The sequence below is a fragment of the Thamnophis elegans genome, chromosome 4 (genome assembly GCF_009769535.1).
Source record: "Thamnophis elegans isolate rThaEle1 chromosome 4, rThaEle1.pri, whole genome shotgun sequence".
Taxonomy (NCBI): Eukaryota; Metazoa; Chordata; class Lepidosauria; order Squamata; family Colubridae; genus Thamnophis; species Thamnophis elegans.
Genome location: NC_045544.1, coordinates 18,237,440 through 18,261,146, shown reverse-complemented (window position 1 = coordinate 18,261,146; position 23,707 = coordinate 18,237,440). Strand labels below are relative to the sequence as shown.

The window sequence follows — 23,707 nt, the reverse complement described above, 5'->3', positions numbered from 1 at the left end:
CGTTATCGATCTAGAAATTGTGATTTTTGAAGCCTAACTTATCTGGAAAACACTTGGTTGGGGAATGTTGATATAAGATCACAACAATTTGTACAGTTCTAATTATGTTCTTGAATATGCCATTATTTTTGTTTTAATTCTTGCACATGAATTCATTGGATTTCAAAATTAGTTTTATGACATTTATTCAAATCCTTTTTGATATTTCTCTCTTTCAACAGTGCTTCCAAGCCCTCCAGTGATCTTCTAGATCTTCAACCAGACTTCACATCTGGCACTGCACAAGCAGCTTCAGCAGCCCCCACTGGTGGAACAACTTCATGGGGAGGTAAAACCTTTATGATTTTAGTTCTCTAAAACTTAATTTCAGAATAAAGCTGGAATGTGGACCATGCTTTCTTAATCCATCTTCATATGTCTAAGACTGTGCTGATTAGAGCAATTTTGTAAATTGGACTTTCTTGGTCATTCAGACCTCCAGATGTGTCAGGCTACATTCCTACCTACCACCAGTGGTGAAATCTTTTTTTTTTTTTTTGCCCATTGGTTCTGAGGGCGTGGCTTGGCAGGGTGTATCTCATGTGACTGGGTGGGTGTGGCCAACTTTTTTTCACTTTTTAAAGCATTTTTTTCCTGCCAATTCGGGTGAAAAAAATGCTTTAAAAAGTGTGGGGGGGGCTTCTGACGATCGTGCAGCTCACAGCTGATCCGTGCGATCGTCGGAAGCTCTTTTGTTTCACTTTTTAAAGCATTTTTTTAGAGGTTTTAGAGGTTTATTGGGATTTATATGCCGCCCTTTTCCCTGAGGGGACTCAGGGCGGCTTACAACCACAGGGGAGGGGAAGTGCAAGGTCAAAACAAACAATTAGTGAACAAAAGAAAAATGATAAAACACAACTTTCATTCAGCAATCAAACACTCGGGCGGGTGATTGGAAACCTATTCCCAGGCCTGCTGGGAGAGCCAGATCTTGAGGGCTGCGCGGAAGGTCTGGATCGTGGTGAGGGTGCGGATCTCCATGGGGAGCTCGTTCCATAGGGTCGGGGCAGCAGCAGAGAAGGCTCTCCTCCGTGTGGTCGCCAGTCGGCATTGACCGGCTGATGGAATTCGGAGGAGGCCTAGTCTGTGCGATCTAATTGGTCGGTTTAGGGAGGTAATCGGCAGAAGGCGGTCTCTCAAGTACCCAGATCCACTACCATGGAGTGCTTTAAAGGTGGTCATTAGTATCCTGAAGCGCACCCGGAGACCAACAGGTAGCCAGTGCAGCTCGCGGAGGACAGGTGTAACGTGGGCGAACCGAGGTGCACCCACTATCACTCGCGCGGCTGCATTTTGGACTAGCTGTAGTCGCCGGATGCACTTCAGGGGCAGCCCCATGTAGAGCCCATTGCAGTATTCCAGTCTGGAGATCACAAGGGCTCGAGTGACTGTTGTGAGGGCCCCCCGATCTAGGTAGGGCCGCAACTGGCGGACCAGGCGAACCTGGGCAAATGCCCCCCTGGTCACAGCTGACAGCTGGTGGTCAAAAGTCAGCTGTGGATCCAGGAGGACTCCTAAGTTGCGGACCCTATCTGAGGGGTATAAAATTTGACCCCCCAGCCTAAGCGTTGGTGTATTAGCCAAATTATTGGGGGGGAAACACAACAGCCACTCGGTTTTATCCGGGTTGAGCACCAGTTTGTTAGCACTCATCCAGTCCTTAACGGCCTCCAGACCCTGGTTCATCACGTCCACCGCTTCATTGAGTTGGCACGGGGCGGACAGATACAATTGCGTATCGTCCGCATATTGATGGTATTTTATCCCGTGCCTCCGAATGATCTCGCCCAGCGGTTTCATGTATATGTTAAATAGTAGGGGGGATAAGACCGAACCCTGGGGTACCCCACATGTTAGGGGCCTCAGGGACGATCTCTGCCCCCCGACTAACACCGACTGCGACCTGTCCGAGAGGTAGGAGGAGAACCACCGCAGAACAGTGCCTCCCACTCCCACCTCCCGCAGTCGTCGCAGAAGGATACCATGGTCGATGGTATCGAAAGCCGCTGAGAGGTCAAGGAGAACCAGGATGGACGCATAGCCTCCATCTCTGGCCCTCCAGAGATCATCGGTCAATGCGACCAAAGCGGTTTCTGTGCTGTAACCAGGTCTGAAGCCGGACTGGAAGGGGTCAAGATAGCTAGCTTCCTCCAAGGCCCGTCGAAGCTGAAAGGCCACCACCTTCTCAACCACCTTCCCGATAAAGGGAAGGTTGGAGACAGGACGAAAGTTGTTTAAGATGGCTGGATCTAACGACGGTTTCTTTAGGAGGGGTCTCACCACCGCCGTTTTGAGTACGGCGGGGAAGTGCCCCTCCCGAAGGGAGGCGGTGACAACCGCCTGGATCCAGCCATGTGTCACCTCCCTGCTGTTAGCCACCAGCCAGGAGGGACACGGGTCCAGAATACAAGTGGAGGCACTTACAGCTCGGATGGCCTTGTCCACATCCCCAGAGGCAACTTCCTGGAACTCAACCCAGAGTTGATGTGGCAGATGATCCTCCTGTGTCTCAGCTGGATCTACTGCGGTGGAGTCCAAGTCCGATCGAAACCGAGCTACTTTGTCCGCCAAGAATTGAGCATAATCCTCAGCCCTACCCTGCAAGGGGTCTCCCGCATCCCTCCTATTAAGGAGGGAGCGGGTTATCCTGAACAGGGCGGCTGGGCGTGACTCGGCGGACGCAACCAAGGAAGAAATATATGATCTTTTTGCAGTTCTTAATGCTCGAACATAGTCCTTGGTGCAGGTGGTTAAGAGTGCTCGGTTTGCCTCGGACTTATCCGACCTCCACTGGTGCTCTAGGCATCTCCTCCGGCGTTTCTTCTCCCGGAGTTCCTCGGTGAACCAGGGAACTCTCCGGGATCCACTGACCCGGAGGGGCCGTAGTGGCGCAATCCGGTCGAGAGACTCCGACGCCGCCGAGTACCAGGCGGCAGCCAGAGTCTCCGCCGAACTGTGGGCGAGGGTATCAGGAATAACCCCAAGCTCCGTCTGGAACCTCTGAGGGTCCATAAGTCGCCTGGGGCGGAACCACCTGGTCGGTTCCTCCTCCCTACGGTGGGGGTTTGGCCTCCGGAAGTCGAGCCTCAGTAGGCAATGGTCTGACCACGACAGGGGTATGATCTCATTACCCCTCAGACCAAGATCACACAACCACTGCTCCGAGAGGAATACGAGGTCGAGCATGTGACCCGCTGCATGGGTTGGGCCCCGAATTACCTGGGTTTTTCCTGCCTATTTGCCTGAACCGGAATGCCATTATAAAGAATTTTAAAGTTTCACCTTTACAACATATTTTAATTTCAGAATAATATTTTTGAATACAATTTGTACTGACGTTAATCCATTGTATGTTTCAAACAAATGTATCCTGGAGGTTTTGTTTCATGAATCAGCCTATGGTTGAATCTAAAGAAATTCTGAAATGTGATTCTCATTTTACATTTCATTGGCCTATAATCAAAGCCCTATTATCTTAATTCTGTTGGGTTTAATTTTCTCCTTCTACAGAAGGAATTTGACATTTAAAATTTGAATGTTTTAAATTGCCATTTAAAATACAGGAGATTGGAAACTACAGTGGGTACTGTTGGAAGTCAGAGCATTTTTTAATATCTATTGAGAGTATAAAACCAACAGGACACACAGATTTTAGTAATTTAAAAATAGCAATTTAAGTTATATAATGTTTTTCTTGACGAGTGGCATTAAAACTTTCTAACAATTTGCAAAAGTGCAACCTTGTCTGTTGTAGCAAACTATCACAGGTATTATGGGTTAACTTTTCTAATGCTGTCTTTCACTATACCCAAGAGTGGCACTCCAGGTTATGTGGCACACACTTGCCATTATTCTCTAACAGAAAAAGAGACTTGGACAACTCAACAAGGATTGCTTTTTGGCCTTTAGGTTATAAGGTCACATGTAATCAGGGTGGGCTGCTATGGGTTCACCCGGGTTTGGGAGAACCCGTAGCTAACGTTATGGCTGGTTTGAAGAACCACCAAATCCCATCCCTGACTTGCCCCGCCCTGCCCCTCCCACCCTCACAAGAGTCTCCACACAACCCATTTTGGATGTGGGGTAAGTGCAGAGGCTCAGGAAGTGGGAAAAAATGGGCCTCCTGAAAGTTTCGGAAGGCAAGAAACATCCTCCGGGCACAGGGGAGACAGTTTTCGCCTTCCCAGAGGCTTGAGGAAAGCCTCTGGAGCCTGAGGAAGACAAAAACGTCCCAGCTCTCCCCCCCCTCCACTGTGGTGCCGGAGATCGACTAGGACATGCTCACTATGGCCACATCCACCCAGCAACCAGGCAGAGAACCCATTGCTGAATTTTTTTAAAAAAAGTTTTTTTTAATTTTTTGTTCTCTATATATACATTCACATAATTATTCTTCTTTTTTTACATTCATAATTCTAATACATTTGTCATTCCATTTATAGAATTGTAATATTCCATTTGGGTTGTTTGTTTACCATCCCTTGCCTATTTTGACACCACCTTCTTCTCCTTTCCTTTTCTCCCTTCCTCCCTTCTCTACTTCCTTCCTCTTTTCCCTTCCTTCTTCCCTTACCTCTCCCCTCCTCCTCTCTTCCTCTTCCCCTTCCTACCCTCTCTCCTTCTCTCCTTCTCCCTTCCATTGTCCTGTCCTCATTATCTTCCTTCCCTCTTCCTCTCCTCTCATTTCTTCCATTCTCTCCCTCTCTCCCTTCTCTACTTTCTTCTTTCCTCCTCTCCTTTCCCTTCCTTCTTCCCTTATCTCTCCCCTACTTCTCTCTACCTCTTCCCCTTCTTCCCCTTTCTTCTTCTCTTCTTCCCCTTCCATCTTCCTCTCCTCACCTTCTCTCTTCCTTCCCTCCTTTTCCTCTCTTCCTCTCTTCCTTTCTTTTTCTATTGCTGCAGGTGTCTCTTCCAGCTTTTAATTTCTATTTTCTTGGGGTAGTATTTCTGCAAACCCAAAAATCTTTGTATATCATTTCTTTTTTTTAAAGAATATTTTTCTTTTTTGGTCAGACAAAAACAGACAACAAATAACATATAGAACTTTCTTCAATCACGTACAGCATGTCGTTTGGTTGTAAAGTTTTTGTGCATCACTTCCATGTAAAACCACAAATTATCAACTCATTTCAAACAAATTCTCATATCATCAATCCAGTTTATTATATAAAAATTATTATAATTATTAAACATTCATTTGACTATAAATTGATTTTACATCCTTTTGTATGAAATATCCTAAATTTGAGGTAAAACTATATAATAGCATTCCATTCAATAACATTTCATCTTTCTAACATATTCTAAATAAAAAATTGATTATATTTAATAACAAATACTTTTAAGTCTCGTCTCGTAGTCCTCATTTGCAGTTTGTATAAAATTTCATATCCTCAAACTAGTACCAATATATGTATTATTATCAATATTACTCATTTATATGACTATATATAATACTCTAAATTTAACTAAGTTGGACTTAATTTTTATTATAAACTTTCACTACATCAACCTGTATCTTTCCAGTAGTAGTGCAATTTTATATCTCGTGTCATTTGTGGAATTAATATTCTGGTTGTTTTCTTAGTGAGTCTTTTATAGACTTCTTTTCACAGCTTGTTGCTCATTCTATATCTTATGACCACTCGAAACCCTCCATCTGTTCCTTTCATCAACTTATCTTTGGTTATCACCAATGTTTCAGTCACGATTTTTCTCCTTCCTTCAAATTTTCTCTTTTTTCTTCTTCTGTACTTTGAGGTCTGAGGTAGAGTTCCAGTCCACCTATTTCCCCTTTCCATAATCCACTCTTACTATTTCCAACCACACTCAGTATGCTGTCAGTATCCACAATTTTCCTATCTCTTTTTTCCTTCAATATTTGGAACTCTGTCCTCAACTTTCTTTTTTTGATAAATATTCTCAATTTTTCCATCTCTTTTTGTTGTTCTTTGTTCTGCGTCATCCATTCTCATCTCAATTTTCTCTGTTATTATTAATATATTTTGAATTTTAAACATAATCATTTGCAATATTAATGTTTCTTTTTCACATTGAGCCATCCTTCCAACTTATAAACACTGCCACTATAGCATTTGAGGCTTTTATTGTATTCCAAACAAGTTCATTATAATCTTTCAAGTCAAAACTTTGCCTTCACTGCAAAAAACTCCAAAACAGCAGCTGAATAAACAAACTGTGCTCTTTCCACTATCACTCTCAATAAACAAGCTGAAAGGAACTCCATTGATCAAAGAGCAGAAAGAAAATACAATGATTCAGCCTCCAGTCTTAAAGTGGAAGTGTTACTTTTTTCTCTGCTATTACAACCCTTTTTAAATAGACTTATGGAGAAAAATTCTTAATAAAAAAACAATCCAATCAAACGTTGTAGAAAAGTATATATAGAAAAAGTAAAAAATAAAAAGTAGAAGAAGAAAAACTGAGCCTTCCAATTTAAAAAATAGGAAACATTTGCAGAACTTCCATTCGTAAAAAGAGAATTTTTTTAAAAAAGATAACACATTAAGTTTAATGTAGCTTAATTTCGCCGCTTGTTTTCTTTTGTCTTCAATTTTAATTGTTTTAATTTTCTTTGGGTAGTCTCTTTTCTAATAATAAAATTTCCTCACCAATCTGACACACTATTCTCTTCCATTTTCTTTCCGTTCCGGAGCTGTCCCAACTTCAGCAGCTTCAGGGCTGGGTTTCTGTCATCAGGAAAAAGAGCTTCTCCTAGATCAATCAGAGACTTTGCGGTGTCCCTAAGATCAGCAGGACGTACTCTTCTCTATAACCGTCTCTTCGGGACGGTTTAGGTCCAAAAGGACCGCCCAGCGGTAGAAATAGAGACTGTGATCTTGGAGCTCCAAGATCGCACGTCGTATTGTTGTGATGTCAGCTCTCTCCTTTCCCCATTGCTGAAATTTTTGAAGCCCACCCCTGCATGTAATGTATACATATAAACAATTAGGTTGTTCTCTCTTTTGCTACTTCAATTGGTTCCCAAATCTTCATAGTGGTAAAGCTAGTTCTATCCTAGAGGTAGTCTTAATGTCATTGCATTTGTTTAATATGTGTGTTAGCAGTGCTAGAAAAAGGGAAAGAAAATAAATGTATTGTCAGCTGCATGCTTTCTTCTATGCATCTGCTCTCTCAGGAGGTCAAATATAAAGAGAAATCCCATCTATGTCCCATCCTAGGGAACAAGGCAGATAGATCTTTCCTTTCTGGGACTTAATGAAGTATTGTTTTCGCTATCTTTTTCCTTCCCCAGTTTGCCGTATCAAAGCAAGAATTGTTTAGTACATCCGCATATATCTGAATTGTCTCAAGAGTCTTTCCAGGAAAGATGAGGGGAAATTTATTTTTAATCCTATACCTACATCAACACTGCTCCAACAGTGAAGGAAGGGATTGTATTCCTGCAGAATCTATTTTTTTTATTATTTTGGCAATGATAGAAAATGCAGTATTTTCACTAGAAACAAGTACTGCTCAAACTGGGATAGTTTAACAGAACAATTAACTTTCTGTATTTGTTCTGTAAAGCTATTTTTAGAGAGAACCAGGGCTTTTTGTCAGGATTGATAAAAAATGTGGCTTTTCCATAGTTTCTAAAGGACAGCACTGCATTTAATGTTTAAAAACTGTAATTTAGGGAAATTGCTATTGATGATAGTGATACGTGATGAATTAGCTAATTACTGCCAAAAGATTTTCATGATCATAATGCACAAAATCCATCAACTGATAATAACAAATGGGGGTAATATTGAGGTAAGCAGTAGCACAGAAGCAATAATCTACTCACCCTCACTTAGCAAGATTTTTTTTTCCTTAAAGTGCCTGAGAGGCAGAACTGCAGCAATCAAGCCAACCAACAAGTTCAAATGCAGCTTGGCAGCAAAATGCATTAAAGAACTGTGTATCTTTAGTACGTAAGAGCATGAATGGAGGACATGTGCATGCAATCACACATAGACATCAGAGCCATTAAATCAACCAGCCAACCAAAACCTATGCCGATTTGCTGAGCTTGGGCCTATGTTTGTCCTGTCGATTACAACACGGAATTTTTGGAGGGCCACTAAAGATGAAAATTCACTTACCTTTTAAAGGCATCGTGAATTCAACCTTGAGCCAGACAGAAGAACATGATTATGCAACCAGTTGGCAGGACTAAACTTGTACAACAGATGGATAGAAGGACATTTTTTTCAGAATACACACACAAACAAAATCTGTTTTGTTTCAAAAAATATTTTTGAGAAATAGCCGTAGCTTTCTTCTAGGCCAGTGGGTCTCAACCTTCCTAATGCCGCGACCCTTTAATACAGTTCCTCATGTTGTAGTGACCCCCAACCATAAAATTATTTTATGTTTTCTGTATTTTTTTGAAAACATGTGTTTTCCGATGGTCTTAGGCGACCCCTGTGAAAGGGTCGTTCGACCCCCCAAAGGGGTCCCGGCCCACAGGTTGAGAACCACTGTTCTAGGCCATTAGAATGTGACCTGCAAGAGAGAGTATCCAATGTTTGTCCATGTGAGTTGCTGGCCACAACATTGCTTTTACACAGCCGCATGTGTATATACCATTAGCTTCCCCTTTTGACCCAACTGCATATACAGGTAATCCTCGATTTACAACAGTTCATTTAATGACCGTTTAAAGTTACCACGGCGCTGACAAAAATGACTCATGACCATTTTTCACACTTACAACCATTGCAGCATTCCCCATTGTCACATGATCAAAATTCAGATGCTTGGCAACTGACTCATATTTATGACAGTTTCAGTGTCCCCAGGTCACATGATCTCCTTTTGCGACCTTGTGGCAAGCAAAGTCAATGGGAAATCCAGATTCACTTAACAACCATGTTACTAATTTAATGGCAGTGATTCACTTAACAACTGTGGAGAGAAAGGTTGCAAAAGGAGGCAAATTTCACTTAACAACTGTCTCACTTAGCAACATAAATGTTGGGCTCAATTGCGGTCATAACTCGAGGACTACCTGTATGACTGGGTGTAGAAGGAGCAGCATTGGCTTAGGTTACAGGTGAAGGTATGTGGGCTATGAGAGAGGAGGGCAGGGTTTGAAGAGGATTGCAAATGAATCGTATAGCAATTTCAGGAAATCTCATACACTATGGATATCAGGTGTTCTTCAGATGAAAGTCATATGCTTTCTAGGTGAGTCAATGACTAGCTCCAGGTGAGTTGGCATAAAAAAGACAGGACTTGTTTCCTATTGTCCATATCTGGACAGGCAAAACAAGGGGACTAATCCTCAATTTCTTTCCCATTTTAGCTCAGGAAAATTCCAAAGTAAAAAAGTCAGGTTCTAGGTGCCACTAACAGGGGTGAATCATATCACCTGCAGAGGTGGGTTTCACATAGGCTTATCACCAGTTTGCTGTGAGCATGCACGCCTTCCGTGCATGTGCTTTGCTTGCGCACACGGCTTGGAAATATGGCTAAATAGGATGGCATAGAGCCGGGGTGGAAGGGTGGACCCTTCGCCTGAACCGGTTCGAACCGGCTGAATACCACCTCTGGTTTCCTGCCCAGACAGAACTCTTTTCCTCAAGACTCTGCTTGTGAGTGTGAAGTGTGTATTGCTGAGAAACATGGCCAAGTCTGATCAGAACCTGACATTGTCTACCCAAGAACTGGACTCTATCTTCTTCTTTCCCCTGCTTGCTCAGTTAGCATGATATGGAATATTCTGGGCTGCCTATCAAACCATCAAATAATATCTTTCTCTGGAGATGGGCCATACATATTACCCAGAACAAGATTGGCATATTTGGGCAATGTCATCACAAATCCTATACCAGAATTAAGGCTCTGGCTGCTCTTGCTACAGGTAAGTATCTTCTTCCTAGGCACAGTCTTAGTTAACCTCAATTGGATAATTTCTGGAACAAGGAGAGTTGTCCAGACAACAATTGTTGGAAGCATAGAATGGGCAGTGAGAGGGTTTCTGTAAATCCCAAAGCAGCTGCCTCCCTTGCTTTACTATATTTGCTTGATTGCATTTTGGGTCTCCCTTCCAAATTGACAAATAAGCTTACCATTTTTTCACTCTTGACCTGGAAGGGTTAAGAGTCATAGAACAGCTATTAAGGCAATTTTTGCTCACCTCTGCAGCTTCAAAGGTGGGGAAAGTATTTTTCTATTTATCGGTGGATGGATGACGCGCTTTTATAAAATGCAGGAAACCTGTGTAATAAAAACATACTTTGGTGTCATTGCTCATTACAAGCAAATTATAAATCCACTATTAGAATTGTTAATTTGCATTCATTCAGAGATGTTTAATTCTAAACTTTTTATAACTGCCTTGCTTCTGTGATTTCTAAAATCAATATTTAAAAGCACATATCTCTGCGGATTTTGTTACCAGTTAGATTGTGAAGTGTTGTGCTATTTCTTCAAGCAGTTTCAGGTTCAGGGTGTTCAAAAAACTAATAACTACAGTATTTGCCAAACATATCAAGTTAACTCTTGCCGTCAACAATAGTTTGTAGTTGAATAAGGCTGTGCCAGAGCTGGGTTGAGATAAGCCTTAGTCACTTAAGTCTTTGTTTCTAGGTGCTTTGGAAAAGGAAAAGTGACAGCATCATGTAAAAGGTATTGCATGCCAATACCTGTGACATATCTGGACTTAAGAGGAGAGTCCTGCTGATTCGAAATAGCCCAAAATTGGCAGAGAGTGTCTGCTAGGTAGCATGCATGTTGACTTTCTTAACCCTCTTTATTTCTTTATAATGCTGTCTTTTAATGGACATGTTACAGACCTCCTGGGAGAGGGTGAGTAATGCTTGATTTCTAAGCAGTTTTTCCAGCTGAAATGTTTAAATATTCAATTAGACTAGGCCTGTCTCTCTTCAATTTATTTTACTGTGCAATCTAGTGTTATTTTGGCCTTTTCTGCTTACTGTTCCTGTTTGATCTTCCTGTATGGACGCATGTAGACAGTTTGGCTGGATTTTCCAGTGTTACCTCTGAACCACAGATTTCAGATCCATTTGCACCAGAACCCATCCTAGCTCCTCCTGTTGCAACTGCTGACACAGCCACTACTTCTGCAACTACCACCGGTGCTGCTCCTGCGGCCGCGGCTGCTGAGGTGGATCTCTTTGGAGGTTAGTTAGCTTACTTATTCGCTACCACTTTCTTGACTGAAACACGGGGAGGATGGAGGAAACACTTATCGATTTGGGTAACTTTCTTCACTTCACCTACAGAATTAATAAAAATTCTTGAAAAGAGACCCGTCGTGCATGTTACCTCCTGCAAAACTGATTCTGGGAAGTAATCTTCATAGGAACGTGGGTGGAATGAATTTATCTATCATAAATGTGTTATATTAAGTAGCATAAATCTCTTTCCTTGCACATAGTAATGGGTTTGAGACCTGTAGAAGAGTTTAATCTTTTTTCTGCTCTCTGCTTATGGGTGGTCCCTTGTTCTGAAGCTGTATTCAACCTGACTTGGAAGCGCCAATTAGTACTCCAAATGTAATACCTCGGGGGTGTCAAACTCATGGCATCACAGCAGCATCACATGGCATATTGGGACTTTTCCTCCCTTCGATAAACCGGGCAGAGGCGTACCCAGCACGTGACGCATCTGGGCCACGTGTTTGATACCTCTGTATTAATTATTCCTCTGAAGCAAATTGAACTTTGGATAATTAAGCTAGCTATAAATATTGTATGGTAGGGGTGTCAAACTCACAGCGTCACGTTGTCATGTGACATATGACTATTCCCCCTTCACTAAACGGGGGGTAGGCGTGGCCAGCATGTGACGCGTCTGGCCCGCAGTCTGCAAGTTTGACACCCTTGTTGTACAGGTTTCTTTCTCTGAATGGGGGAAATAGATCTATTGGTATTGTTGCACTTATCATTATTAATCATGTTATGCCAAACTGGGGAGGGGAAGTTGGCCCTTGTCTTGCCTTATTTGATAAATTATAGAATAATATAATTTGACGAGATAAAAGTTTTTCAGGAGTAAAAGTACGTACTGTAAAACAAACATAACAATTGATTTAGCGATTCTTCAGGTAGGCAAAATGTTTCCAATATAACAGCTGTGAAATTTTATCCCATTTTCAGTATCTGCTTTCAGCATTTCAGTGTGACTTTAGGGTAAAGCTTCCTGTTTACCTTAGCTAAGTAGAGTTCTTGAAATTGAAATGTTCTCCGTTATTGGACAACTGCCATACAGTTTTCTGTAACGTGTTAAGCAAAACAAAATTGCTTAAAAGCTTCATTTATTAGAATTCAAGTTCAGCACGAGAATTTGGCAGACTCCATTTCCTGTTGCTTTTTTTTTTCTTATTACTTTGCTCTTTAATAGATTTTAGGCAGCTTTAACTTATTCTGTTGCAGATCAGATGCATGTTTATGTGAGCTTTTTAGAATAGGGCAGGAGGATTTTTATTTTCGAGGGTGAATATTTTTAGCATTAAATTGTCTGTGTCTTAATAAGCATGTGAGTCTTCCTGTTTCTAGAGAAATTGTAAGTTTGATCTTTCTAGTGGGAAATTGCATGGCAGCGAAACCAACAGCGTCCTGTTTTAATTCTGAATTGTCTTTTCAAACTCCCCACCATCGTGGCTACTTCGGTCTTTCCCCGTTTCTTCTGATCATTTTGCTCAATCTTATTTAAAGCTGCTGGAGTCGGCAGGGTTCGTGGTACTCTACACAATTAATAGAGAGCGGGGAAATTGGTATAGCGTAGCTTCTACTTTTTTTAATAGCTTTAACGTTACTTGGAGGCAGGAGATTTTTCTAGATTTGGATTTAGAAAACCAGACCTAGTCTTTTTCTGTTTCCCACGACTCAATGGACATTTCTAGATGTCTCTAATTGCAGCAAGTGCAAATGCATTATTTTCTCAGCCATGTAGCCCAAGTGAATTGCAGTCTATATTTTTCTCTGCTAGTTGATAAAAAAAGGGGCTTGTTGCGATTAACTCTAAAGGATAGTTTAGCACCGCATAAACAGGCTAGTGAATTTTTATCCCTGAGGATATCAGAGAGAAAAAAATCAGAATCAATACCCTTATTCAAAGTGACTAGAACTGGTCATTGATAATGGTCTCATGATGTAGTAAAGCTAAGCTTATCCTTAAAATTGCCTTGATGTGTGAGAACTGTGAGATACCTGAGGAAACAGCAATCAGGTGCCGTGACTTTTTCCTTCTGTGGTTTAAGCTACTTGAACTGCCCTGCTATGCCCACTGTGAGAATTTTGCTCTGATGACAAGAAATACCCTTGAAGGAGGTGAAAAGAAAGCACTAGTGGCAAGAAGGTAGTCCTACCAAAAGAATCAGTTGTATTAACAACACTGGAAAAGTAGTTCCACCCTAATATATTGTAGAAGAGCCGAGGTGGCGCAGTGGTTAAATGCAGCACTGCAGGGTACTTCAGCTGACTGCAGTTCTGCAGTTCGGCTGTTCAAATCTCACCGGCTCAGGGTTGACTCAGCCTTCCATCCTTCCGAGGTGGGTAAAATGAGGACCCGGATTGTTGTTGGGGGCAATATGCTGACTCTGCAAACTGCTTAGAGAGGGCTGAAAGCCCTATGAAGCGGTATATAAGTCTAACTGCTATTGCTATTGCTACTTTCTAACATCCCTGACCCAAAATTAGCCATTATCAAGCCATAAATTCCTGTTTGCTAAGTGGTGAACCAATCATAATTTGCCTCAGTATCTTAACTGGGAATTAGTTTGAACTAGGGTTTATTGACACAAGCAAGAATTAGAAAACATGCCCCGATTTTGGCTATTTTCAGTTATATTGTATCAAGCAAGTTTAAATCCAGAAGCAGAAGGTTTCCATCCCCAACCCACCCTTCCTAGGGTGTTCCTGAAAAGGAGACTGGGTCTTGATCCAGAGTCTTAATCACACTCTCTTGTGAAATGCTAAAAAGGAGATAAAATTATACCTTTGTTGTGTGCAAGAAAAAGTAGGCAATTGGATGACTTCCTACAACCAATACAGTGACATCTTAGGGAGACAAGTTCTTTTTGCACACACCCAAAGCTTGACCAATACCTTGCAAGGGTGTGAATTGCTTTGTGTATCACTTATGCAATTAAATAAGGCCAATAATGTTACCTGAATTATTAGAATGCTATGGATGTAATTACAGTTAGTCCGAGTTAAGAGGAGTTGTAGTGCAAATAACATTTTTTAGTCTACTTCACTTCCCCTGAGGGCAGCACAGTGGCCCTGTGGTTAAGACACTGGGCTTGTTGGCTGGAAAGTTCAAGACCCAAGTGCAATGTGACAGGGTAAGCTCCAATCCTCACCCAAGCTCTTGTCAGTTTAGCAGTCCGAAAGCATGCAAATGCAAGTAGATAAATAGGTACCACTTTGATGGAAAGGTAGCAGCACGCCATGATAGGTCATTCGTGCTAGCTACATGACCACAGAAATGTCTTCAGAAAGTTTTGGCCTTGAAACAGATATGAGCCCCACTCCCTAAAGTGGGCAACCACTAGTGGAGTAAAATCCGTAGGAACTTCTTTTTAACTTACTTCCCCCATCTTAGAGAATATATAAAGCAATTCGACAGGACAGGGAAAGTTACTCTGTTAAGTGTATTGGTTATTGAATGATTTTGATGTTATTCATTAGGGGTCCTCCCCCCCCCCTTGGAGGTTACATATGCATACTGCTCAAGACCCTTATACAAGGAGCATTTCCTGCCATTAGCTTTTCTGCTTACCTTGTGTGTACTTGCAGACTGTCGCAATCATCGTGACCTAATAATAATTACGTGGGTTGAGTTTAGTTTGAAAACTGTTGGTCGTTGCGCAAAACAAACGCAACCTTTACCCTACGAACCCGCATTTTGTTTAAGGGATGTTTTTTTTTTGTGCTATTTAACTTGGTTCTTTTACTATATTTTCTTCTTTTTTTATATTCTTCTTAATTTCTGTTTCTAAACCTGCACTCAAGATGCCTTTGCAGCTTCTCCTGGTGACGCCCCTGCAGCACCTGAAGGGGCAGCAGCACCAGCTACCCCAACCCCCGTAGCAGCAGCTCTTGATGCATGCTCAGGAAATGGTGGGTTCCATCTCATTAGCTCGTCTGTCATCGTTGTGTGTGTCATACTAATTAAAATAAACTTCATGGCAGTATGTTTGTCACTTAAGGATGGGGGAGGAAGGGATTTTTTCCTAAAAAAAACATTAAAAAAAAAACATTTCCCCCAGGTATTTGGACAAAAGTTCTAATTGAACAAAATTGTGTCAAGAAAGCATTCCTACATGATTTCGCCAAAGCCTTTTTTAATTGAAAAATGTTAGCAATGCCGAATCTTGCATGTAGCTGATAGAATGGTTCTCCAGTTAGGAACAGATCTTTTCAAAGCACCTTAGTTTAAGTGAGAGGGAAAATGCATGTGGGCACGTGAGCACCTATTAGTACAGATGTTAGAGAATCAACAGTTAACAATTAACAAAGCTGTGCCTTTGGTCCAGGGGTTGGTTCCAGCAGTCACTACTGCCGGTTTGCTCGTGGCCTTGCGGCCCGTGTGCTTGATGTGTGCTGCATGCGCAGTACAATAAAAATTGTTCTGCACATGTGCAGATGCAAAAAACAAGATGGCCGCGCCTATGGCGCCGCCTGGAAAACCGGTTTGAGGGCGTGGCAGGCCTGGGTCACTGCTGGTTCCAGCGACCCAGGCCGCCAAACCACTACTGGTTTGGCTGAACCAGCCCAAACCAGTGGGAACCCACTACTGCTTTGATCTCTGTTTTGCATGTATGTATAAATGATGATAAGTGTGTGTGTGTGTGATTTAATCCACACAGGGTGTGGCTTTTCCTATCTCCTTCCCGGCTGATCCTTTATATATGTGTGTATTCTACCGTTTCCTTTTACAAGACCCCTTTGCCCCATCAGAAGGCAATGCAGAGGCTGCTCCTGAGCTGGATCTCTTTGCTATGAAGCCAGCTGAGACCGGCGTTCCTGTAGTTACCCCTACAACTAGTGCAGCTACTTCCGCAACCAGTCCTACTCCAGTTGCTGCTGTGGCCCCTCCAGTCCCTGCTACAACTGCCGCTACTACTGCTACTGTCACTACTGCTACTACATCTGCTCCTACCACCACTACCACCACCTCTGCTCCTGCTCTAGATATCTTTGGTGGTAACTTACTTAATTCTTTCTTTCTTGCTGATACATTTTTGGGATGAACTAGGTTTTCAGTCTATGGAAACAGTCATTTAAAAAAAATTTTTTAAACTATGTTATTTTCAATTTTTTTGAAAAGAAACAAAAATTAACAGCATGAGGATACAAAATTAGTAAGACACAATGTATTCTTCGTCTAGATTTGTTTGACTCCACACCTGCTGAGGTTCCTGCGCCACCTAAGTCAGATGCAGCTCCTGGCATAGACCTATTTGGGACAGGTAAATATATATAAAAGTACAGCCCTATAATAATGCAAGCTTGTGTTTTAAAATTTCCATTTTATTTGATTGCTGAGCATTTCTTTTCTCAATCATACACATAGCTATCTCCAATCTTCATGTAATTTATAATTCATTTTTCTTTGGCTTCTGCAAGATACTTTTTCTTCTGCAACTACTGGAGCTTCTCCTGGGCCCGAGAATTCTCTCACTGGTGATCTCTTATCAGGTAGGCGCTTTCTCCTTAGACCTAAGTTTTTCTCGTGCGGCTTGTCACTTGCCTTCCAAAATACCTGTGAAACATGATCAGTTTTAAACTGCTGAAAAGTTAATAAAGACAAAACTGAGCTGATCTCTTGAATATTCCCTGAGTCATTTTAGATTACCTTTGGGCAGGGATAGCCAACCCCTGATTCGCAGACCAACATTGGTCCGCGGCCCACTAGGAACCAGTCTGTACAAGTGAGTGAAGTCCCCATGCATACAGGAGTGGGATTCAGGCAGTGTGCAGAACCACACCTTCCCGGTCCACGGGAAAACCGCCCTGTCCCCCAAAAGGTTGGGGGCCTCTGCCTTTGAAAACATTTACGCCATTAATAGCAGTTAGACTTATATACCGCTTCATAGGGCTTTCAGCCCTCTCTAAGCGGTTTACAGAGTCAGCATATTGCCCCCACAATCTGGGTCCTCATTTTACCCACCTCGGAAGGATGGAAGGCTGAGTCAACCCTGAGCCGGTGAGATTTGAACCGCTGAACTGCTGAACTAGCAGTCAGCTGAAGTGGCCTGCAGTACTGCACTCTACCCACTGCGCCACCTCGGCTCTTGCCATTATATTTAAAGAGAGACAACTCCCACTCCCAAATTTTAGATTGTATAAGCCTTGCCCCAAATTCCCACACCAGCATTTGACTTAGATTCTTAGAACATGAGACTGTTAATCATACTCATACGATCTTGATAATAAAACATGAAAACATAATTATTTTAATTTAGGAAGGCAATGTGTGCAACTTTCTGCTAAATTTGTAGTGCCAATCCTGTTTACAGACTTCTGTGTGCAGTTCACATTCCAACTTCCTGTTCAAATTATTACTGAAAAATGGACAGAGTCAAAAGCCACCTGGAGAGTTTGTTTATAATCATAACCCAGGAAAAGAGCTTTATGAGATACATAGTCTTATAGCACCTTCCCTATTGATAGATTTACCTGGCAATTGAGATGTAGTTCTAAGCGACAATTACCTGCTATAATAATAAGCTTTTTCAGGCTCCAGGGTCTAGGGACATAATACTGTCCTCCACAGCTTATCTATTTAAAGAAGGATCATGAAGCTTCCATGATCAGGATGTTTTTCATGCTGTCCAGAATCCAGGAAATCTAAATAGTTAAACATATCTGGCTATAAAATTTGATCATATTTCGAGTTAACCAGAATTCCTATAGCATGAATGAAATGAGAAAACAGAAAAAAAACAGCTCTTGAGTTTATACATGCAATAATATAAAACTAAGGCTAATATATATTTATATAATAAAATACATACGTATCACCGTGTGCAGCCTCTGCTTGTATCAAAGATAAATAAAAAATGGCCAAAGAACAGTTTTTCTTTTCAATCTAATTTTTAAACATGCTGCTTTTATAGTGGATACTCTGTGAAAAAATGTAAAGGGGATTTAGTTTTTCCAAATATTTCATTCATATATATATATATATTATTTATCAGCACAAATGCAACACAAATGTAACAAAGGCAACAGTAAAAACAATGGCTTTCTGTCGTGATGGTCTCTTGTGATGAGCCGATAGGCAGAGAAAGAAAGCAGTGTGCTTCTTCCCATATTTGGGCATACCATGGGTTGTGACACAACACATACCTATTTCCCTGGCCTAGCTGATAAAGGAAGAAAGCCTGTGGCTTAGTGGCTAATATAACTGCCTGATATGTAATACAGCCCAGGTTCGATTCCCAGTAAGGGTATGGCTAGCTGATGAGAGCTAAATAGCTTGAAATAGATCTATACTAGTCTCCCTTTATTTATTTATCATCACAATTGCAACACACACACACACACACACTGTGTTGTCATGGAATCAAGGTAATGGCCTCATCATTCCTAATTTGCTGATACTAAATATTATCATGCTTACTCCAGTGGATGCATTTGCAGCACCATCGTCCCTGCCCACTGCTTCCCCGGCTAAAGTGGACTCTTCAGGTGTGATTGACCTGTTTTGTGGTGGGTATTGTTGTTCCTCAGCATTCAAATACTTCCCATTTCATTTCAGGGTTCATTTCATTTTTCTTTGCCAGCAATTCAACATTTCACAACAGTTACTTTTATTGCAGTGTGGTGTGCTTCGTTTGCTTTTTAACTGAGTGTTATAAAATGCAGTTGAGGTGTTTTTTTATTGTCGTCTGTCGTTATTTCCACGCATGGAATTCCTTTCTTGTTCAAGTAACTATTGCATTCTTCCTCCTACAGTATACAATTTTCAGTTTTACAATTATGCTTCTCTATAGCATGTATATTTCTCTTGACAGCTACCTGTTATCTATTTGTAGATTGGGGATGGAGTAAAGGGTCTGTCTGTCTGTCTGTCTGTCTCTATCTATCTGTCTATCTATCTATTTATCTTTCTATCTATCTATCTATTTATTATCTATCGGTATCTATCTGTTCAGATAAGTCTGATAAAATTGAGGCTACTCTTGTGATGCTTAGCAATTATTTCTCTATGTCAGGGGTGGGAAATTAATTTTCCCAAGTGGCCATATGAGAAACAGGGGTTCTTATGCGAGGGGAAGGACAAATAGGACTACATGCATGAATTGACACATATATGTAAATGGAAAAAATAGGCACTTTCAAAATAAAAGTAATGCAGTTGTATTGTGTGTGTGGTTTACACTTATTTAGTTTTGATTTCTAATTTCCAATTGACCTCACGTAGGCTTGATAGGGACACCCCAAAAAATGCCAGATGTGACCTGAAAGTTGTAAAATGCTACCTTTGCTTCTGGGATGTACACTGAAATTATTTTAATACATAGTATCTGCTGTCTTTTAATTACAAACCATGAAGGGGACTATATAACTCTGGTCAAGCATAAAACACAAACTGTTACTGCTGTTTATCAAAAGGCAAAAAGTTTTTATCGAAAGGCAAAAGGTTCTTCACAATTTGCAATATTACTCAAGAAAACATTCGATGCTTAAAGGGGAAAAAGCACAGATGACGACAACTTTCATTAGCAGCAGTGATGATATACAACCAGGCAGAATGTTTACCTTACAGAAGATACATTTTTTTAATGATTGGAAACAGTATAAATTGGTTCCACCACAAAACCACGGACGACAAAATCACGGTCGACGAAAGCGCGCATTTGACGTCATCACAGCGCGACGAAAACATCGCGCTGTGATCAAAAAATGTAAAAATAAAGCGAAAACCTTACCCTAACCCCCCCAAACCTAACCCTAACCCTTAACCTAACCCTAAATCTAACCCTAAACCTAACCCTTAACCTAACGCTAAACCTAACGCTAACCCTTAACCTAACGCTAAACGTAACCCTAACGCTCTAAACCTAACCCTAACCCTTAACCTAACCCTAACCCTAAACCTAACCCTTACCTTTATGTGAATCGGCTTGCTTTAATTTTATTTTTATTTCAATTTTTAATTTTTTTCATCGCGCTGTGATGACGTCAAATGCACGCTTTCGTCGATCGCGCTTTTGTGGACCGCGGTTTTGACGGGTCACGATATAAATTAGGAAAGCCCCCAGATTTACAGAATAGCAATAGATATGAAACGTGTTATTAGATAGCACACTCATTAAATTTCACAGATAAATTTGATTCATTTCAGATACCAAAAATAAAAATACTGTGAATTTTTTCTCCTGAAAATACTGTTGATATATTGCCTTTTTTTTTTGATACAGCCTCCATCTCAATCAAATGAATCCGTATCCCATATGCTTCATAGCAGTTAGTCTCTCTTTCTCTCTCTCCTGGCTCTGATGCCTCTTATATGTCTGCCAAAGGCAGATGGGAAGGCAGGCAAACAGGCAGCTAAGTAGGTGATGGAACAATCTGTCTGCAGGTTCTCCTGAAATGTGATCAAGAGAAGGAAAGCTGCAGAATGCAAAAGGAAAGAGAGGCATTAAAGAGTATTCTTGTGGGACTGCATGTTTGTGGGAACAAGCAGAGGTTGTCTTGCTCATGTGTGCACAGAAAACCTTCGATGATGGATGGATAGGTAAGACGTAGAAGAGGAAAAGAAGAAAACAGTGCATTAGAAAAGAGAAAATAAAGGGTGTCTGTTGAATTCCGGAGTCACATCTTTTGTGCCTGCTTCAAAAATCTATTTTATAGCAATAGCAATAGCAGTAGACTTATATACCGCTTCATAGGGCTTTCAGCCCTCTCTAAGCGGTTTACAGAGTCAGCATATTGCCCACAACAATCTGGGTCCTCATTTTACCCACCTCGGAAGGATGGAAGGCTGAGTCAACCCTGAGCCGGTGAGATTTGAACCGCTGAACTGCTGATCTAGCAGTAGCCTGCAGTGCTGCATTTAACCACTGCGCCACCTTGGCTCTTATTTGCAGATGTCTTCACAAACAGAAACTTCCATTGATTTTCTTCCCTGTGAAGTGTGTGCTGTGAACACTTTATTCAAATGCTTTATACAGGGCGGGGCATAACCTTTTCCTAGGGGGTCACAGCAACACTTGTAATAACAACACAAATAATTCATACACCATTCGAAAGCCCATCAAAAACTGAGTTTATTGACACGATTTAATAGTCAGTATGACCACCATTAGCCCTTCGAACAGCATTCAAACGAGGTGGATAAGAACACAACAAATCTTCAAACAGTTCCGTTCGATTTTCCAGATTTTTCAACACAGTTTCCAAATTCATTCTCAAAGTTTCAACCGAATATCGATTTTGACCTTGCTCCTGAATCATCAGAGCTTCCACTTCATCCTTAATTATGGCCCCAATGTTCTCTGCCGGATTGAGATCTGGCGAATTTCCCGGCCAGACGTCATTGCCCCAAAATTCGACATTGTTTTCCTTTAACAATTGCTGAGTCGCATTTGCACGCATGCAAGGAGCTTTGTCATGAAGAAAGACAGCCTCACCAACCACCAAGACATTGTCTGGATCACTGAGAAATGGAATGACATTCTCTAATAAAATTTTCTCACGGAAATAACTGCCATCCCAGGATTCCCCTTTATCCTTCAAAACCCAATGCAGTTTCTTGGCTGTGAAAATGACGAAAATCCCGATGCGAACGATTTGTCGATATCGTTCATGTTTGGCGATGTCGTCGACGTCTTTAGCCCAAATTCGATCGTTCTGGAAATTCGGTTTTCGAATGGCATAAACGAAGAATTCGTCAGATGGCGCCAAATGAAGAAAATCTTCCTCGGTCCATTCAGACAACCAATCGCACAACCAAAGCCGATCTTGAACGTGTGTTTGAGTTTTCAATGGTTTGCAAATGACGTGGAATGGCTTCAAACCTTCTCGTTCTCGATATCGGCCGATTGTCCTTTGATCAACTCGTTTTCCACGAATTTGAAGGATTTCTTGGGCCACTTTTCGGTTTCCTTTTCGTTGTTTGCGACTGCCAGTTGCAATGATGGCTTTGCTTTCTTGGGACAGTTGCAGAGGACGCCCTTCTCCAAATTTTGTGAAACATTCTTGGGCTGTTTTGTTCCAATTATCAGTAACCCAATCCGGATGACGTTTCAATTTGTTTGCAATCCATTTTCGATTGATAAACGTCGCTCCAGCATCACGAGCCTCTCGAAAGGCAATGCATTTTATTCTGTCAATGATCCTTTGTTCTTCCGAATCGAATTTTCCAGCCATTCTTAAAGCAAATTTAACATTTAATAGCTCATTCAATTCAGTTTTTTATGGGCTTTAAAATGAGGTGTCGCGGAAGTTGTAAACTGCTGTCGATCTTGCTGTGACCCCCTAGGAAAAGGTTATGCCCCGCCCTGTACATCCCCACTGTCTGCATTCATTTATTTATTTTTTGGCAATGGCAAAGCACCAGATTGTTCACAGTACTTTTTGTTTTTGATTTCTTAAGTGGCCGCTTTACAAATGACAAGATACCAATATTTTTCCATCCTTTCTTATTTCATTAAGAGTATCTGCTTCCAGCCTACTTCCCATCAACCTTTAGTGTCCTATTTGTGATGCCTCTGTGTAGGACTTGTTTAGACTACAATATATCTTTCCTTCTCACTGCACAACCACACCCTCGTGTAACTATGGTTACAGCTACTGAGAAAATCACCTCTTTGCAAAAGTGCCGGCATGCTATTCCTTTCATCATCAGAGCTAGCAATACACTTTAAAATGCAATAGAAGAAAGTTGGCTTGGAATTTTGCAGCTACCCCTTTTCTGCTCAGACATATTTTACAGATGGCCAGATGAGTGCATACAAGATCTTAAGAAAATGTGAACTGATACTAGGGAAGTGACAACACAATTTATTTATTTTCTGCATGGTTTATGTGGGAAGAAAGATCCAAGGCCTATATTTTGCAGCAACACGGGAATTGAATGATATACTTCTACAAAATTCTATTGGACATTGGTCAAGGGATACTTACAGGCTCATGTATCCCTTGAAGTTTCCATGCATAGATCTACATAGGATTACAAAACTAGTGTTAAAAACGGTTTGGAGAAATGAGGAAGAGAACATGCTCTCAGAAAGCTAGCCGTTTTCTTGGGGTCATCTTCCTGTGGAAAATCTTAACACTACCATCATTTCTCATCAACTGTCATACTTCTAAAATAGTCTGTTTGGGTCCCTTTTTGGTTTCTTCTGGTTTTAGAACAACTTGCAGAGCAATGAGTGGCAGAAACTGGGGACGGAGTCAAAAGAAGAATCAGCCTGGAATCTCTATGTAGCCACAACAGACTTAGTCAAGATAGAAACTCCAGGGTGATTCTTGTTTTGACTCCGCTCCCAGGTTCTGCCACTCCTCCTACTCAGATACAACTATTCCTCAGATTGTTTCATATGTTTTACCAATCATTCCTCTATGGTCTTGGAAATTATGTCATATTCATAGTTGCATTCTCACTCTAAGTATTACATGGTTATATATTTACAATATCTTTAAATCCTATTATCTTTTATTGCTGCCTTATG

General features: G+C 41.3%; 1 protein-coding gene across 12 annotated transcripts in view; it reads left to right on the top strand.

Moving 5' to 3' along the window:
- Nucleotides 1-23,707, top strand: part of SNAP91 (synaptosome associated protein 91) — a 106,911-nt gene that overhangs the window by 65,374 nt on the left and 17,830 nt on the right. For 5 of the 12 annotated variants that reach the window (XM_032215119.1, XM_032215118.1, XM_032215120.1 and 2 more), the window contains exons 14-19: nucleotides 222-328; nucleotides 11,025-11,195; nucleotides 15,033-15,140; nucleotides 16,412-16,492; nucleotides 16,650-16,721; nucleotides 18,654-18,737. In XM_032215119.1, the coding sequence (XP_032071010.1) occupies nucleotides 222-328; nucleotides 11,025-11,195; nucleotides 15,033-15,140; nucleotides 16,412-16,492; nucleotides 16,650-16,721; nucleotides 18,654-18,737 (623 nt within the window). Of the gene's footprint in view, nucleotides 1-221; nucleotides 329-11,024; nucleotides 11,196-15,032; nucleotides 15,141-15,962; nucleotides 16,227-16,411; nucleotides 16,493-16,649; nucleotides 16,722-18,653; nucleotides 18,738-23,707 lie in introns of all 12 variants that reach the window. The other 7 variants (XM_032215121.1, XM_032215122.1, XM_032215130.1 and 4 more) reach the window with 6 other exon arrangements.